The 20384-nt window shown below is 39.5% G+C and overlaps 1 protein-coding gene across 7 annotated transcripts in view; it reads right to left on the reverse strand.

The window, feature by feature from the left end:
• LRAT (lecithin retinol acyltransferase) overlaps positions 1–20384 on the reverse strand; it is a 162314-nt gene that overhangs the window by 128100 nt on the left and 13830 nt on the right. For 3 of the 7 annotated variants that reach the window (XM_070474713.1, XM_070474714.1, XM_070474709.1), the window contains exon 3: positions 12973–13057. The exons of the other annotated variants lie outside the window; for them this stretch is intronic. In XM_070474713.1, the coding sequence (XP_070330814.1) occupies positions 12973–13016 (44 nt within the window). In that variant the 5' untranslated portion in view covers positions 13017–13057. The remainder of the gene's footprint in view (positions 1–12972; positions 13058–20384) is intronic. 7 annotated transcript variants of the gene reach the window in all.

Consider the following 20384-nt stretch of genomic DNA (forward strand, 5'->3'; position numbering starts at 1 on the left):
ATAGAACTCTGTTCTATATCAATTTCCTCATCTTTCACATGAGTATAACAATATCTACCTAGTAAATAAGTTCTAGGAATAAAAATCTGTGATGCACCTATGGGCTTCCTTGGTTGTTCAGATAGTAAAGAATCTGCCTGCAATGCAAGAGACCCAGGTTCTATCCCTCGGTCAGGAAGACCCCCTGGAGGAGAGCACAGCAGCCCACTACAGTATTCTTGTCTGGAGAATCCCCATGGACAGAGGAGCCTTCTGGGCTACAGTCCTTGGGGTCACAAAGAATCAGACGTGACTGAGCAACCAACACTTTCACTGTTAACAGAATGCACTCAATAAATGTTGGCAACTTTGTTTCATAAAATTTCTTGAATCTTTAAGACATTTTTAGCCTTAAAATTGTGAACTATGCTCAGTTAAGGATGTATTTAGCATAACCTGCAAGACACATATATTTTAATTTCTGTAAAGCTTAAGAAAAATTTACTGTAATATAATGAAGAGAAAATTGATACTAATATTATTATTAGTTTTATCTTCCAGCTGCTAATAAGTCAAAGTCATTGCTTTTCCAACCAAACTGTGGAAAAAAAACATAAAAGTATTATTTTATTTATAATTCTTCCATTTATATATAGAATCTTTACATGTGTTCAAGATGAAGTAATTTATTCTCTACTTGATCTAAAGTACAATTCAAGGTTACTATTACAGATTCAAATACAAAATTATATGGAGAAACTAACAAAATCTTTTGATAAAAACTTGAAATAGAAATTTCATTCTGGCCAAGACAGAATAAACTGGACAAAATTTATACTAGTGCCTGAAACAACTAAAATACTAGACAAAATATATGAAACAATAGTGTTCACAACAGTAGACATTAGGTAACAAAGAACAGAGATGAAAAAAAAAAATAGATGGGCTGATAATTGCATTTCTAGGCCATGTGCTAGGAAGGGGAACCGAGATGGAGGGCAGGTGGGTCCCTTGAGTCCCTGGAGATGAGAATCCAGGGAGGGCTAGGTGATGAGTTCCCAGGAGAGGTTACTATGGAGGAGAAAGCTGTACAAATAGACAACTCCAGAGAGCTGCACAGAGTCTCTCTCGAGAATCTGGCAGAGAATCAGCAGCACTTTTCTGGGAGTAGTACCTATTCTCACTATCCAGACTGAAAAAAAATCCCATAATTCATGGAAAAACTGGCTGAGTGTTCAGAAGGGCGTCACCTCAATAGTGGGAAATAAGCATTTCTAGACTAAATGCTACTCTAGTCCCATCTCACAAATACCAAAAGCAAGACCAAGAAAGATCAAATAATTTCAAAGTAATTTATCATATTCTGGGACAAAGTTCAAAAATATTTATAGGAATATTAAAATATCTAGCAACAAATAACATAAAATTCACAAAGTCTGATGTCTAATCTAAAATTATCCAACATGTAAAAAAGCAGGAAAATTGACTCATATTGAGGGGGAAAAATTTTTATCCATTGAAACAGATGTATCTCAGACCCAGATGTTAAAAATAGTATTCCTATGATCATATTCCATGTGTGGAAAAAAAACACAAAACAGATCCCAAACAAAAAAAACACAAAAGATATCCAAATGTGAACTTTAAAAGAAGAAAACTACAAGACTGAGATAAAGAATAGTGATTTTGATAAGAGCAAATTAGACACTGCAGAAGAGATTATTAGTTAACTTGAAGGTATAGCAACAGAAACTATCCAAAAGCTTGACGGAGAGATAAAAGAATTTTTAAAAATGAAGAGAGAAACAGTCAGCTGTCAGAAAACTCTAAGTGACATAATATATGTGTAATTGGTCCCAGAGAAGGGAGAGGACCATAAAAAAATATTTGAAGAAATAAAGGCTAAATATTTTCAAGTTTGACAAAAACTATAAATTCACAGATACAAGAAGATCAAACACCAAACACAAGAAACGTGAAGAAAAGCTACATCCTAATAAAACCGTTTAATACCAGGGATAAAGAAAGACTCTTGAAAGCAAACACAAAAGCAAGACATCTTACATGTAGAGATACAATGACGAGAATGACAGCAGATTTCTCATCAGAAGGGATGCTGAGAATGCAGTAGGCATTAACTTTAAATCACTGAAAAAAAAACTGTCAGCCTAGAATTCTATACTCAAGGAAAATATCTTTTGAAAAAAAGAAAGACTTTTCTAGACATAAAAAAGCTGAAAGAATTTACCACCAGCAGACCTGTATTATAATACTCCAAATATCAAAGTGCTTCAGGCAGAAGGAATGCTACTAGATGGAAATGTTAATCTTTGCAAAAGACTGAAAAGCCTCAAAAATGTTAACTACTTGGATAACTATCTAGGATTTCTTATCTATTCTTTATAATATTTAAAGCACTTTAGGCACTTTCCTGGCAGTCCAGTGATCAGGACATCACTACGAATGCAGGGGGCACAGGTTCAGTCCCTGGTTGGGAAGCTAAGATCCCACAGGACTCATGGCCAAAAAAAAAAAAAACAAACATAAACAACAGAAGCATTATCCAACAAGTTCAATGGAGAATTTAAAAATGGTCCACATTAAAACAAAAACCAAAATCTTAAAATAAAATAAAGCATTTTAAAAGATACTTTATTACAATGTCAATAAAATATGAATAACAATGAATAAACATAATATTAAACAATAATGATGAATTGTTGAGTTTATAACATACATAGAAGTAAAATGTAGGAAGAGTACAAGAAACAAGAGGAGAAATAGAAGTATATGATTGTAAAATTCTTATACTACATGTAACATCACTTCAAAGTAGATCACTACAGTAAAGATGCGTAGAAGAACACCAAAATAACAACTTTATACTGATATTATAAAATTTTAAAGTGTCATTTTACAATGATAAGGAGGACATTCATCAGAAGGAAATGATAATATATAAATATAATTGTCATTAACAGTTTACTACAGCAGTAATTGGGAAGAAGTGGAGCGAAGGCCCCTGGGTGCACTCAGAATGTTCAGAGACGGGAAGAAGCAGGGGCAAACCACAGAGTATACTATGTATAAGTTTCCCATTTCCAAGATTTTTGGTGCAGGAGAGAGAAAAATGGACCACTAAGGATTTCTAATTTAAGAAAATATAAAAGGTGAAATTTCAGTTAGACAAAAGTCAGAATATAAAACCAACTCTGCAAATTGGTTATTTCACCCTCTTACACCCATAAATTTATGTACTCACACATGCAAACACACATAAGTACATACTATGTTCAGTAATATGATTTTTTGTTTTTTAGAAATCATCTGTCAGGCTCTGTGGTTATGAAAACATATATAATACCTGGGTGTTTAAATAAAAATCCTGCTTTGTCTTTTTTTAAATGTAGACTAATATTTTTAAATGTCAAACTACACCTAAGTTTTATTTGAATGTCAAACTAAACCTAAGCTTTATTAATTTGTAAACCTACAAATTAAACCTAAGTATTTTTCACCAAAAAAGCAGGAAAAAACTACTCATTAACACATTTACAAATAAGTGGAAACATATTGGTGCTACCCTGTGGTCAACGTCACACCTTATAAACTTTGTACAAACAGATCATTTATTGGGTTTAGATGTCCTCACTTAAAAACCATTACAGTTTCTAACTTGCAAATATCCTTCTGAACACCTTACTGTACTGGGTTGGCCAAAGAAGCCATTCAGCTTTTTATGTAAGACGTCTCCACTAGTGCTTCATTCCGGGCTGGCTCAGACAGTAAAGAATCTGCCTGCAAGGTGGGAGACCGAGTCCTGTCCCTGGATTGGGAAGACACCCTGGAGGAGGGTATGGCAACCCACTCCAGTATCCTTGCCTGGAGAATTCCATGGACCCAGGGGCCTGGCGGGCTGCAGTCTATGAGGCTGCAAAAAGTCTGACACAGCTGAGCAACTAACACATGACATGACATGTCTTTAACTTCATCTGAAACGATTTTGTTAGATTGTATTATGATAGCTGTCAAATCAGCATGCATTTAAAAATACTTACCAGAACTGGCGAGAATACTGAAGATGGAAGAAAGCAGGCAACATTTCTGGTGTGTGGTGCTTTATTATTTCAAGAAAGGTAAAAACTCAACTGAAAGATGAAAAAGGATTTGTGTAGAAGGTGTGACTGATCAAACATGTCCAAAGTGGTTTGTAAAGTTCTGTACTGGAGATTCCACACTGGATGATTCCACACTTCATGGTTGGGTAAATGAGTTGAAGTTGATAGCAGTTAAGTTGAGACATTAGGTGAGAAAATCATTTGCGCAAGGTTGGTTACGTTCATCGCTTTGATATCTGGATTTCACATAGGTGAAAAAACCTAGTTGACCGCATTTCTGCATGTGATTCTCTACTTGAATGTAATGAAAACATTCTATTTTTAAAACAAATTGTGACAGGCAGTGTACAGTGGACACTGTACAATAATGTGGAATGGAAGAGATCATCGTACAAGTGAAATGAACCACCACCAACCAAACCAAAGGCTGGTGTTCATCCAAAGAAGGTGATATTGTGTATATGGTGGGATTGGAAAGCAATCCTCTATTGTTAATATAAGCTCCTTCTGGAAAACCAAATGATTAATTCTAACAAGTACTGTTCCCAATTAGATTAACTGAAAAGCATCTGGAATTAGTCAACAGAAAACATATAATTATCCAAATATGAATTATGAAGTTTCCCGGAAAATGGCAGAAATTAGTAGAACAAAACGGTGACTATTTTCTTCAATGAAGTTCTTTGATGAAAGTGAAAATCGTGTCTTTTATTTTTACTTAAAAACGAGGATAATGCAAGACCGCATGTTTCTTTGATGACCAGGCAAAAACTGTCACAGCTTGGTGGGAAGTTCTGATTCATCTGCCATATTCACCACACACTGCACCTTCAAATTTCCATTTTTTTTTGGTCTTTGCAAAATTCTCTTAATGGAAAAAAAAATTCAATTCTTTTGAATGACTACAAAAGGTACTTGGAATAGTTCTTTGCTCAAAGAGGTAAAAAGTTTTGGGAGGACTGAACTATGAAGTTGCCTGAAAAATGGCAGAAATTAATGGAACAAAAGAGTGAATATGTTGGTCAATCAAGTTCTTTTGGTGAAAATGAAAATTGTGTCTTATTTTTACTTAAAAATCAAAGGAACTTTTTGGCCAACCTGATATCTCAGCCTGTCTGAAAACAAGTTTGATGTCTTTTGTATTGAAGATCTCCAATGCCTGCCCATACTGTTCATGGGGTTCTCAAGGCAAGAATACTGAAGTGATTTGCCATTCCCTTCTCCAGTGGACCACATTCTGTCAGACCTCTCCACCATGACCCGTTCGTCTTGGGTGGCCCCACGCGGCATGGCTTAGTTTCACTGAGTTAGACAAGCTGTGGTCCATGTGATCAGATAGGCTAGTTGTCTGTGATTGTGGTTTCAGTCTGTCTGCCCTCTGATGACCTCTCTCAGCACCTAACGTCTTACTTGGGTTTCTCTTATGAAAAGGCAAAAAGATAGGACACTGAAAGATGAACCCCCCAGGTCGGTAGGTGCCCAATACGCTACTGGAGATCAGCGGAGAAATAACTCCAGAAAGAATGAAGGGATGGAGCCAAAGCAAAAACAATATCCAGTTGTGGATGTGACTGGTGATAGAAGAAAGGTCTGATGCTGTAAAGAGCAATATTGCATAGGAACCTGGAATGTTAGGTCCATGAATCAAGGCAAACTGGAAGTGGTCAAACAGGAGATGGCAAGAGTGAACATCGACATTTTAGGAATCAGTGAATTAAAATGGACTGGAATGGATGCATTTAACTCAGATGGCCATCATATTTACTACTGTGGGCAAGAATCCCTTAGAAGAAATGGAGTAGCCATCATAGTCAACAAAAGAGTCCAAAATGCAGTACTTGGATGCAGTCTCAAAAACGACAGAATGATCTCTGTTTGTTTCCAAGGCAAACCATTCAATATCATGGTAATCCAAGTCTATGCTCTGACCAGTAACATTGAAGATGTTGAAGTTGAACGGTTCTATGAAGACCTACAAGACCTTTTAGAACTAACACCCCCAAAAGATGTTCTTTTCATTATAGGGGACTGGAATGCAAAAGTAGGAAGTCAAGAAACACCTGGAGTAACAGGCATTTTGGCCTTGGAGTACAGAACGAAGCAGGGCAAAGGCTAATAAAAGTTTTGCCAAGAGAAGGCACTGGCCATAGCAAACACCCTCTTCCAACAACACAAGAGAAGGCGCTACACATGGACATCACCAGATGGTCAACACCAAAATCAGACTGATTATATTCTTTGCAGCCAAAGATGGAGAAGCTCTATACAGACAGCAAAAGCAAGACCTGAAGCTGACTGTGGCTCAGATCATGAACTCCTTATTGCCAAATTCAGACTTAAATTGAAGAAAGTGGGAAAAACCACTAGACCTTTCAGGTATGACCTAAATAAAATCCGTTATGATTATACAGTGGAAGTGAGAAATAAATTTAAGGGACTAGATCTGATAGACAAAGTGCCTGATGAACTATGGATGGAGGTTCATGACATGGTACAGGAGACAGGGATCAAGACCATCCCCAAGAAAAAGAAATGCAAAAAAGCAAAATGGCTGTCTGAGGAGGCCTTACAAAGAGCTGTGAAAAGAAGAGAAGCGAAAAGCAAAGGAGAAAAGGAAAGATATACCCATTTGAATGCAGAGTTCCAAAGAATAGCAAGGAGAGATAAGAAAGCCTTCCTCAGTGATCAGTGCAAAGAAATATACGAAAAAAATAGAATGGGAAAGACAGAGATCTCGTCAAGAAAATTAGAGATACCAAGGGAACATTTCATGCAAAGATGGGCAAAATAAAGACAGAAATTGTATGGACCTAATAGAAGCAGAAGAGATTAAGAAGAGGTGGCAAGAATACACAGAAGAACTGTACAAAAAAGATCTTCATGACCCAGATAATCAGGACAGTGTGATCACTCACCTAGAGCCAGACATCCTGTAATGTGAAGTCAAGTGGCCCTTAGGAAGCATCACTACAAACAAAGCTAGTGGAGGTGATGGAACTCCAGTTGAGCTATTTCAAATCCTTAAAAGATGATGCTGTGAAAGTGCTGCACTCAATATTCCCACAAATATGTAAAACTCAGCAGTGGTTACAGGACTGGAAAAGGTCAGTTTTTATTCCAATCCGAAAGGTAATCCCAAAGAATGCTCAAATAGTGCTCATCTCACATGCTAGTAAAGTAAAGCTCAGAATTCTCCAAGCCAGGCTTCAGCAATGCGTGAACTGTGAACTTCCGGATGTTCAAGCTGGTTTTAGAAAATGCAGAGGAACCAGAGATAAATTGCCAACATCCACTGGATCATGGAAAAAGCAAAGTGAGTTCCAGATAAACATCTCTTTCTGCTTTATTGACTATGCCAAAGCCTTTGACTGTGTGGATCAAAATAAACTGTGGAAAATTCTTCAAGAGATGGGCATACCAGACCACCTGACCTGCCTCTTGAGAAACCTATATGCAGGTAAGGAAGCAATAGTTAGAACTGGACATGGAACAACAGACTGGTTCCAAATAGGAAAAGGAGTACATCAAGGCTGTATATTGTCACCCTGCTTATTTAACTTCTATGCAGAGTACATCATGAGAAACACTGGGCTGGAAGAAGCACAGTCTGGAATCAAGATTGCCGAGAGAAATATCAATAATCTCAGATATGCAGATGACACCACCCTTATGGTAGAAAGTAAAGAACTAAAGAACCTCTTGATGAAAATGAAAGAGAAGAGTCAAAAAGTTGGCTTAAAGCTCAACATTCAGAAAACTAAAATCATGGCATCTGATCCCATCACTTCATAGCAAATAGATGGGGAAACAGTGAAAACAGTGTCAGACTATTTTTCTGGGCTCCAAAATCACTGCAGATGGTGATTGCAGCCATGAAATTAAAAGACGCTTACTCCTTGGAAGGAAAATTATGACCAACCTAGGCAGCATATTAAAAAGCAGACACATTACTTTGTCAACAAACATCTGTCTAGTCAAGGCTATGGATTTTCCAGTAGTCATGTATGGATGTGAGAGAAAAGAAAAGAAAGAAAAGAAAAGAAAGCTGAGTGCCTAAGAATTGATGCTTTTGAACTGTGGTGCTGGAGAAGACTCTTGAGAGTCCCTTGGACTGCAAGGAGATCCAACCAGTCCATCCTAAAGGAGATCAGTCCTGGGTGTTCATTGGAAGGACTGATATTGAAGCTGAAACTCCAATATTTTGGCCACCTGAGGTGAAGAGCTGACTCATTTGAAAAGACCCTGATGTTGGGAAAGATTGAAGGCAGGAGGAGAAGGGGACGACAGAGATGGTTAGATGACATCACTAACTCAATGGACATGAGTTTGGGTGGCTTCCGGGAGTTGGTGATGGACAGGGAGGCCTGGCCTGCTGCGGTTCATGGGGTCGCAAAGAGTCGGACATGACTGAGTGACTGAACTGAACTGAATACCTGCCCATTGTTCATGCTCCACTAGTGATCACCCTAGTGAGCTGAATGTATGTATGTATGTAAGTGTTAATGTACTCATTAACACCTAAAAACAGGAGAATTTATCTTAAAGAAATAATGATAAAAAGACACCAAGATTTGGCTACAAGGATATCCACTGTAGCTTATTTAAAATAGTAAAGAAAATTGTAAGCAATATATATGTCCACTTATAATAAGTTACTTCATTTGAACCAAGCATGCATGAATGCTAAGTTGCTTCTTAGTGTCCAACCCTTTGTGACTATGGATTGTAGCTATGGGATTCTCCAGGCAAGAATACCGGAGTGGGTTGCCATTTCCTTCTCTAGAGGATCTTTCTGACCCAAGGACAAAACCCCCATCTCTTGCATTTCCTGCACTGGTGATGCTTTACCACTCTTTACCACTGAGCCACCAGGGAAGCCCTCTTGATTGAGATACATAAGTTAACTTTTTCATGTTTATAGTCCACAGCAAGGAGATGTGATGGGTATGCCCCTCAGCCCTCATCAATTGAAGCTGGTTCAGACACAGAGATTGATGATGATGCCCCACATAAAAAGCATCTAATAAAAGATTTATTACTTACATAGTGAGGTTTTCTGGGGAGAGCAAAGTCTCCTAAGCAGATCCAAAAATGACTTGAACCTGGATTCCAGTCCTGCCTCTGCCACTTAAAAGCTATGTGCCCTTGGGTAAATAACTTCACCTCTCTGAGCCTGATTTCTTGCTGGTGTTCAGTTGCTAAGTTATGTCTGAGTCTTTGTGACCTTGTGGACTGTAGCACTCCAGGCTCCTCTGTCCTCCACTATCTCCTGGAGTTTTCTCAGATTCACGTCCTTTGAGTTGGTGATGCCATGCAACCATCTATCCACTATTGCCCCCTTCTCTTTTCACCTTCATTCTTTCCCATCATCAGGGTCTTTTCTAATGAGTCAGCTCTTTGCATCAGACACCCAAAATATTGGAGCTTCAGCAACAGTCCTTCCAATGAATACTCAAGGTTGATTTCCTTTAGGATTCACTGATTAGATCTCCTTGCAGTACAAAGGACTCTGAAGAGTCTTCTCCAGCACCACAATTACAAAGCATCAGTTCTTTGGTCCCCAGTCTTCTTTATGGTCCAACTCTCACACTGATACATAGCCACTGGCTTTGACTATACAAATCTTTGTCAGCAAAGTGATGTCTCTTCTTTTTAATATGTTGTCTAGGTTTGTCATAGTTTTCCTTCCAAGGATCAAGTGTCATTTAATTTCATAGCTTCAGTCACTGTCAGCAGTGATTTCAGAGTTGAAGAAAATAAAATCTGTCACTGCTTCTATTTTTTCTCCTATTTGCCATTAAGTGATGGGACCAGATGCCATGATCTTAGTTTTTTTTAATGTTGAGTTTCAAGCCAGCTTTTCCACTCTCCTCGTTCACCCTTATCAAGAGACTCTTTAGCTCCTCTTAACTTTCTGTCATCAGAGTGGTGTCCTCTGCATATCTGAGGTGCTTGATATTTCTTCTGGCAATCTTGATTCCAGCTTGTGACTCATCCAGCATGACATTTCCCATGATGTGGGGCAGGGGGATGTCAGATGTAGCAGGGCCCAGGAGGGGAAGTTGGCAGTCAGCAAGCAGAGGTGGCCAGTGAAGTGGAAGTGGTCATGAGGGCTAGCACCACCCTAGCTGACATTCCCGAGTCCTCATACTCACTTGTGCTCTACAACCACAGAACTGCTGCCTTTCCCTAGCCATCACATCTGCATCAGGGGCTGGGGCAGCAGGTATACTGGCGTTATTACACCTGACTTCTCTCTCAGTCCAAGACCAGATCATACTCACCTCTTCCAGGCAGCCTTCTCTGATACAACTTCAATCCTTCAGGCCTACCCATGCAATATCTGGGATACATTTAGGTTAAAACAAAATTATTCAATGTTTATCTTAAGTTCAAATTTAATCAGGCATCCCATATTCTTCCCAGTTTTATTGAGTCATAATTGACAAAAATTATGTATTAAAAAACAATTTTAAGGGCTCTAGAGAGCAAGGAAAGGAGATTGGATTGTACTTTATTGCAATTCAGGGGTAGGACTGGGGTCAGGGTGCCCACATGTAATATTTGTGTTTTCAACTTGTCACTGGAACCAAATGAGGGAGCTTGCCCAAATGCAGGGGAGTAGGGGTGCTAGACAGCTATCAGCACCCAGACATCAAAAATGGAGTCAAGCTTTTATTACACATATATAATGATTGGTTTTAAATGAAATATATGTGTTCATACCCATATGTAGATGATGGGAAGAATATATGACTATAGCTATATGTAGTGGGATTATTCATTGGAAGGACTGATGTTGAAGCTGAAACTCCAATACTTGGGCCACCTGATACAAAGAGTTGAGTCATTTGAAAAGACCCTGATGCTGGGAAAGATTGAGGGCAGGAGGAGAAGGAGACGACAGAGGAAGAGATGGTTGGATGGCATCACCGACTCAATGGACATGAGTTTGGGTGGACTCCCGGAGTTGGTGATGGACAGGGAGGCCTGGCGTGCTGCGCTCTGTGCGATTGCAGAGCCGGACACAACTGAGCCACTGAACTGAACTGAAGTGGGATTATTATTGCATTTTACTTCATTCTTTTGATCAACCATATTTTCCAAAATGAACCTGTATTACTTGAACTAAGCTCATGAACCTCTACTACTGAGCCTGCACACCTCGAGCCGGTACTCCACAGTCACAGAAGCCCCTGTGATGAGACAACCACGCACTGCGATGAAGAGTTGCCTCCGCCACCCCAGCTTGCTGCAACTAGAGAAAGCCTGCCAGCAGCAAAGACCCAGCACAGCCAAAAATAAAATAAGTAGTTTTTTGTTTTTGTTTTTTTTTTAAGAAAAAGGAGGTATACAATCCTAACCATGACCTTCAGAGTCCTCTGCCTCCTGGCTCCTGCCCATATCTCCAAGCCTCTTGGAGAGAAGGATGCTCTCACCATCCTTCTAGCTGCTTCGCTCTATCCCACCACTTAGGACTTCTAAGCTTCTACATCCCTGCAGTCTGTGTCTTTAGACCCTGGGATGTGCAGTGTCATGTCTTCTACTTGGAACTTTTGTTTTTTCACCAGAACAATCTCTCTTCACCCTGAAGGTCTCAACTTAAATATCACCTCCCCTGGAGGACCTTCCTCGCCCCCACTGAACGGGCTAGGACCCCTGCTATAAACTTCCTACACTTCCTAAACATTCCCTGCCATGATGTTCGTCTTATCTCTAGTAACAACTAGCATGTTTGTTGTGGCCTTACAGACACTGAACTAAGGGCTTCACCTGCATTCTCTCATCTAATCATCACGATAACCTATGTGGATACAAAGATGAAGAAGCAGAGGCCCTGCAGTTACGTAAGTTCCCAAAGTCACACAGTTAGTAAGAGATAATGATAAATGCTGCCAGTCTCTCGAATCTACATAGGATACACTTTGCTCAAACCATTAGCAAGACAAAGATTACAAAGAACAATACTTCCTGAGCAGGAGGAAGAAAAGAGGAAAAAAGAGGTCAGTATCAGTAAGAGCCAGGCCCTAAAGAGAGACTGATTGGAAAAGGATGGAAGGAAGTGACTACTGGAAGGAAGCAGGGCCAAAAGCTACATGGATCTGAGGGGCAACAGGAGGGGTCTGGCCCTAGAAGCAGCCCCCACGGGAAAGTGTAAGCTTAAAACTAAAGAACTCTCTGGGTTCGGTCTGAATGGGCAAACAGGGCAAACCTAGAAGGCTGAAATATGGATCTTCATTTCTACCTAAACAACACAATGACTGTCATTCTCTTTCCATATGTAGGAAAAGTGGGCCCACTATCCCTGAGAAGCCTAATCTGACGAGAATATCTTACAATACAGAACTTCAAGCCCCTAACCCCAAGAATTGGGAATTTGAAACAGGAAAGGATCATTCCTCCTAAATTTAGGGAAAGTTACTATAAAAAAATTAATGTAAGCAAAATAGTCCCCAAAGATGCAGAAGGGGCTTCAAATTATAAACTACCCTAAGATTCTTAAGAATTACAAGATATGTAATATAATGCAGAAGTTACTATACCAACCACACAGCACAGCTTATAAACCAACTTCACATGGTCATCTCCGAATAATCTGGTTAACAACAGCAACAAATTGTCTACCAATTTTAAACAGAATATTATTGTTCTATAAAATAGAATTTGAAACTCACCGTGTGCCTTTTGATACACTATATATCAACCCCAAATGGGAAAGCAATTTATTTTCCTTGGTTTGCTTTTAATGTTTTAAAGTTAACGAATCGGCACCTGAAAACACATTTTGAAAAGGCTAAAGAAAATGAACTGTGTTAGAAAGTAAAACAAAGATGTTAAACTTGAGCTGGTAAACGTGTTCTCTCCATAAACTCACTGTATGAATGAGGGGTCCCAGCACCAAAGCACTGTCCACAGCATACTGTCAGAACCAAGTCAGCACCAAGGTCCAGGGCCTTGCTCTTTGGGGAAAAGGACATCACTGTTACTGTTTTTACCCCAGGTCAGATGAAGGCTTTTGATTAAAACAAGCAAAATAGCCAATGCTATCATTTCACCCAATGACACAATATGCCTTAAGTAATTCCAGTCATAAAATGATCTGGATAAAAACAATCCTAAATATTTACTTCTATTTCCTTTTTTTTTTTCTATCAGCATTTCCTGTGGAGCTGTTTGTCAAGCATTCTGTCAGCACTACCTTCATTCTATTCTAGTTTATCTGGGCAGAAGGTGAACAGAAGTCATTTTACTACAGGGATCCTATCTCACAATCACCTGGCATCACCGTCCACTGTGAAACGGTGGCTATCAGTCTAAGCGCCGATCTTTGTGTGTTATCTGTCTTCTCCCTTAGATGCTCTTATACTCTTGGTGTTTGGTTTTAGACAATTGTGCTGTGATACATTTGGTATGGATTTCTTTTCCTTTAATCTGCTTGAGAGTGAATCTCCTTCTTGATTCTGTGGATATGTCTGTGCCATCAACCCTGAAAAATGCTCAGTCATCATCTTTGAATACTGTTTCCCCCCACCCCTTCTTTACATTTTCTTCTTCTAGGAACTCTTAATTCTAGAGTTAATATAAGAGTTGAGGCTTATAGTTCTATCCACATATTTATTTTTGTTCATTTTCTGTCTCTTTTCCTTGACCCGCACTCCAGATAATTTTTTTTGGATCCATTTTACAATTCATTAATCTATTAATTGAATCTAATCTGCTGTTTATCTGTTGAATTTTTATCAATATTTATGCTTAATTAATAGAAGTTCACTTGCCATCTATTAAAATCCATCTAGACCTTCTTTGAACACTTCTTGTTCTTTGCTCAGGTTTTATTCCAACCTTCTAATAGCATTATTTCCTTAGTACCATCTGTGCTTGCATGGGGTGTGTTCAGTCATGTCTGACTCTGCGACTCCATAGACTGTAGCCCTCTAGGCTCCTCTGTCTACGGAGTTTTCCAGGTAAGAATACTGGAGTTGGTTGCCATTTCCTACTCCAGGGGCTCTTCCTGACCCAGGGATCAGACCCGCGTCTCTTGTGTCTCTTGCACTAGCAGGATTCTTTACCACTGAGCCATCTGGGAAGGCTTGACACCTGGTAAAGTGCAAAAGATGTAAAATCCTACTTGTGAAATGCAAATATGTTTTGTGAGTCTTTGGATATTTGTAATATTGGTACTAGCTGACAGGAACCCACAGAAAACCAACTGACTCATTTGTCTGAGTGTGAACAGAACAGAGCAGCTGATAACTACTGCTGCTGCTGCTGCTGCGTCGCTTCAGTCATGTCCGACTTCGTGCGACCCCATAGACGGAAGCCCACCAGGCTCCTCTGTCCCTGGGATTCTCCAGGCAAGAATACTGGAGTGGGTTGCCATTTCCTTCTCCAATGCATGCATGCATGCTAAGTTGCTTCAGTCATGTCTGACTCTGTGCAACCCCATGGACAGCAGCCTACCAGGCTCCTCTGTCCCTGGGATTCTCCAGGCAAGAATACTGGAGTGGGTTGCCATTTCCTTCTCTGGATCTGATAACTATTAACAGCTTATCGTCCTAGAGCCAGGTCTGCTAAATGTACTATCTGCAGGGTTAGATTTGTGATTCATGGAAACTGCTGTGGAGAGAACCCTGAGAGTCCTCCTATTTCTGTGTCAATAATGTATTGCTAGTTCATCTGTGTCCTTCTACTAAAAGCAGGTTATTTTTTCACTACTTAGAAAGTAACTGCTATGAGTGAGTTTGTTGCCTAACTATCTATTGATATATTTAAATCTGATGCAACATTAGCAAGTGACAGATTCTGTTTTAATAATCCCAATGTGATAACAAACATGCAAATCCTAACCAAGAGAATTAAACTGTAAGCCTGTCTTTCTCTTATGGAAAGGAAGATATCCCGAGCGAGATTTAAGCTTAATATGTTTATAGAAAACAAATATGGAAACAGTAATACTGAGAAGTAGGTCCTCCCTTGGAACAACATTTGACCTTTTATAGTCTAAATCTACTTCTTCTTGTAATGGTAACTGACACAATGTAAAATATACTTGTCATAATATATATTAATAACATGTCCTTACATGTTCTATGGGCTTCTCAGGTGGCTCAGTGGTAAAGAATCCGCCTGCCAATGCATGAGCTGCAGGAGATGCAGGTTCAATTCCTGGATTGGGAAGATCCCCTGGAGGACGAACTGGCAACCCACTCCTGTATTCTCGTCTGGAGAATCCCATGGACAGAGGGGCCTGGCCCAGGTACAGTGCACGGTATTGCAGAGTCAGACGCGACTGAAATGACTGAGCACACATATGTTCTATAGGATATGTATGTGTGTGTTTCATATTAGACATACATCATCATGTATAACACCAGGTCCCATATTGGTGACTTAGAGTGGAGCAGTCCTAGCTTTAACCTTTGATGGTGGAGCTGCTTTTGGCTTTGGTGACACTCTGGATTTTCTAAATAATCCTCTAGAGAGTCGAAACTCCAATACTTTGGCCACTCGATGAGAAAAGCTGAGTCATTGGAAAAGATGCTGATGATGGGAAAGACTGAAGGCAATAGGAGAAGAGGGCAGCAGAGGATGAGGTGGTTAGCCAGCATCACTGACGCGGTGGACATGAGTTTGAGCAAACTCTGGGAGACAGCGGAGGACACGGAAGCCTGGCGGGCTGCGGTCCATGGGGTCGCAAAGAGTGGAACATGGCAGTGACGGAACAAGTTTATAAAGGGGGATATAGCTCCCCCTGGTGGACAATAATAAGATTAAAAAGAAACCCTCTTAACTAGTGTATTCTAAAATGCAACAATAAACGTAATAGGTATGTAATAACCACATCCAGACTATTAATTATTCAAAGCTCTTCATCTTATGACAATTAATAACAACATGTTGTAGGGATTTATCCTTCTCAAGCAGAGATACATTTTCACTACTTAAGAAATATTCAATAATGCCACCTCCATACCTAATGGCAAGATTTCCGTTAGCCCAATAAATCACAGTATTATGCTAATGGGAGCACAGCCCTAAATCTGGTTCAAGCATCTTCTATGGGGCTCAAATTCACAGGGCTTCACCCTGACTCCAGAAAGTCATCTTAGTAAGATTCTCCCCGAGCCACAGAAGACCCAGGGTGAGAGAGAGCAAACAACCACAATTCTAATCCTCTAACTAGAAATCAACCCAAGTGTACTGGGAGTTAACAGTGGCCATATTTTTAAATATTCTTTCCTCTAATAGTAACTTCCCTCTTTCCTCATGACCACATTGATGTGGCCAATAAAGCCCAAAGTCTCACTGAGTTCTTTACTTTTAGTGGCTATATCAGCCAGTTTTATTTACTTATATATTTATCTTGATTCTGGGCTTCCCTGGTGGTCCAGTGGTTAGGAACCCGCCAGTGCAGAGGCATGGGTTCGCTCCCTCGTCTGGGAAGATCCCATATGCCACAGGGCAACTAAGCCCGTGAGCTGCAGCGAGTGAAGGGTGCATGCCCTGGAGCCGATGCTCCACAAAGAAGCCACCGCAATGAGAGGCCCAAGCACCACAACAAAGAACAGCTCCTTCTCAGCAAGCTAGGGGAAGCCCTCACACAGCAACAAGACCCAGTGAAAACTCAACACCCACTTATGATAAAAACTCTCCAGAAAGCAGGCATAGAAGGAACGTACCTCAACATAAGAAAAGCCATATACAACAAACCCACAGCAAACATCTTCAATGGCAAAAAACTGAAAGCATTTCCTTTAAAATCAGGAACAAGAAAAGCCACTCTCACTACTACTATTCAACAAGGTTTTAGAAGTCCTAGCCACAGCAATCAGAGAAGAAAAAGAAATAAAAGGAATCCAGATTGGAAAAGAAGAAGTAAAACCTTCACTGTTTGCAGATGACATGATCCTCTACATAGAAAACCCTAAAGATACCACTATAACATTACTAGAGCTAATCAATGAATATAGTAAAGATGCAGGGTGTAAAATTAATACACAGAAATCCCTTGCATTCCTATACACTAACAATGAAAAAACAGAAAGAGAAATTAAGGAAATAATCCTATTTACCATTTCAACAAAAAGAATAAAATGCTTAGGAAAAACTTTACCTAATTAAAAAAATGACCTATATACAGAAAACTGTGAAACACTGATGAAAGAAATCAAAGATATCACAAATAGACTGAGAAATATACCATGTTCATGGACTTGGAGAACCAAAGCAATCTATAGATTCAATACAATCCCTATCAAGTTACAATGGTATTTTTCACAGAACTAAAACACATAATTTCACAATTTTTATATGCCTTTTGTGGGGGAACAGAAAAAACCTTGAATAGCCAAAGCAATCTTGAGAGAGAAGAATGGAACTAAAGGAATCAACCCTTCTGACTTCAGACTATACTACAAAGCTACAGTCATCAAGACAGTAGGGAACTGGCACAAAGACAGAAACATAGATCAATGGAACAAAGTAGAAAGCCCAGAGATAAATCCACACACCTATGGACACCTTATCTTTGACAAAAGAGGCAAAAATATACAATGCAGAAAAGAAGTCTTCTCAAAAAGTGGTGCTGGGAAAACTGATCAACTACGTGTAAAAGAATTAAACTAGAAAACTTTCTAACACTATACACAGAAACAAACTCAAAATTTATTAAATATTTAAATGTAAGACCAGAAACTATAAAACTCTTAGAGCAAAACAGAATACTGTCCGACATAAATCACAGCAAGATCCTCTATGACCCACCTCCCAGAGTAATGGAAATAAAAACAAAAATAAACAAATGGGACCTGGTTAAACTTAAAAGCTTTTGCACAACATAGAAAACTATAAGTAAGGTGACAAGGTAGCCTTGAGAATTGGAGAAAATAATATCAAATGGAACAACTGACAAAGAATCTCCAAAATATTGAGCAGCATAGGCAGCTCAATACCAGAAAAATGAACAACCCAATCAAAAAGTGGGCCAAAGAACCTAACAGACATTTCTCCAAAGAAGACATACAGGTGGCTAATGAACACATGAAAAGATGCTCAACGTCACTCATTATCAGAGAAATGCAAATCAAAACCACTATGAGGTACCGAATGGCCACCATCAAAAAGTCTACAGGGTGTGGAGAAAAGGGAACCCTGTTACACTACTGGTGGGAATGCAAACTGGTACAGCCACTATGGAGAACGGTGTGGAGATTCCTTTAAAAATTGGAAATAGAACTGCCATATGACCCAGCAATTCCAATGCTGGGCATACACACCAAGGAAACCAGAATTGAGAGAGACACATGTACCCCAATGTTCATCACAGCACTGTTTATAATAGCCAGGACATGGAAGCAACCTAGATGCCCATTAGCAGACTAATGGATAAGAAAGCTGTGGTACATATACACAATGGAATATTACTCAGCTATTAAAAAGAACACATTTGAGTCAGTTCTAATGAGGTGGGTGAAACTGGAGCCTACTATACAGAGTGAAGTAAGTCAGAAAGAGAAACACCAATATAGTATATTAATGCATATCTACGGAGTTTAGAAGAACAGTAAAAATGATCCTATATGCAGGGCAGCAAAAGAGACACAGATGTAAAGAGACTTTTGGACTACGTGGGAGAAGGCGAGGGTGGGATGATTCGAGAGAATAGCATTGAAACATGTATATTACTGTTGGGAGAGTGTGCAATTTCCTCGGTTCTGTCTCTGCAGCAAAAACTTGAAGCGATGGACAGACTGGTGTTATAGCTCAGTTTTATTGGCAAGCAAAGGAAAATACATCCTCAAGGAGTGAGGGTGGGCAGACCCAAAAGACAAAGAGAAGAGAGGCCCCCAGCCTGATTTTGGCTCCTCTTTTTATGTTTTTTCTCCTCCCCCTGGGCCTGCCCTATATAAACTGAGCTAGCCAGGAGGGCTGTTTGTTTTACCTGAGGTCCTCACTCCAGTCCTCGGACCTTCCTTTGTTCTATTTTTGCGGGCTTTTCCCTTCTTTGTCTTTTAGCCACCGCCATTTCTAGCTACCCAACATTACCATATGTAAAACAGATGACCAGTGCAAGCTTCATGCATGAAGCGGGGCACTCAAAGGCAGTGCTCTAGGACAACCCAGGGCGGTGGGGTGGGGAGGGAGTTGGGAGTGGTGTTCAGGATGGGCAGACAAATGTACACCTGTGGGTGATTCATGTCAATGTACGACAATAACGTCCACAATACTGTAAAGAAATTATCCTCCAATTAAAGTGAATGAATTAATTAAAAAAAGACCAAGTGCAGTCAATAAGTAAATTAAAATATCAGTAATAAAAATGCCATGTTCTTTTTTTTCCACAACAGTGGAAGATGTTTATCAGTTTTCACAATCAATAGCCAGGGGGAAAAAAGGATAATTACAGTTGCAAACCATGATGGAAACATGATTAATGATTAACGTAACAATATAAAATAATTACATACAATTTAGAGGGTCAAGCACAGTGATGCGGTAAGTGGAAGTGCAAGCCTTTAGTTGGTGCATTTAACCTATTTACATTTAAGGCAGTTATCAATATGTATGCTCCTATCACTGTCTTCTTAATTTGGGGGTTATTTTCTGTAGACAGGTACTTCCCCTCTCGTTTCCTGCCTGGAGAAGTTCCTTTCGCATTTGTTCTCAAGCTGGTTTGGTGCTCCTGAACTCTCTTAGCTTTCGCTTTCCTGGAAAGCTTTTGTTTTCTCCATCAAATCTGAAGAAGAGTCTTGCTGGGTACAGTATTCTTGCTTGTAGGTTCTTCCCTTTCATCACTTTAAACATATTACAGAAGCCATTCCCTTCTGGCTTGTGGAGTTTCTGTTGAGAAATAAGCTGATTGCCTGATGGGAGTTCCCTTGAGTGCTATTAGTCATTTTTCCCTTGGGGCTTTTAACATTTTACCTGAAGAAGGGAAAGGCTACCCATTCCAGTATTCTGGCCTGGAGAATTCCATGGACTGTATAGTCCATGGGGTCTCAAAGAGTCAGACACGACTGAGCGACTTTCACTTCATTAGTGTATTATTCATCTCTGTTGGTTTGTTCCTCAGGTCTTCTAGGTCTTTGGTAAACATTTCTTGCCTCTTCTCAATCTTTGCCTCCATTCTATTTTCAAGATGCTGAGTCAACTTCATGATCCTTATTCTGAATTTTTTTCTGGAATTTTGCCTATCTCCACTCCATTTAGTTGTTTTTCTTGGATTTTATTTTTTATTTTTTTAATTGATTTATTTTGATTTTTTTTCTTTCTTTTATATATATATAA

This window comes from Odocoileus virginianus, chromosome 12 (assembly GCF_023699985.2).
Source record: "Odocoileus virginianus isolate 20LAN1187 ecotype Illinois chromosome 12, Ovbor_1.2, whole genome shotgun sequence".
NCBI lineage: Eukaryota > Metazoa > Chordata > Mammalia > Artiodactyla > Cervidae > Odocoileus > Odocoileus virginianus.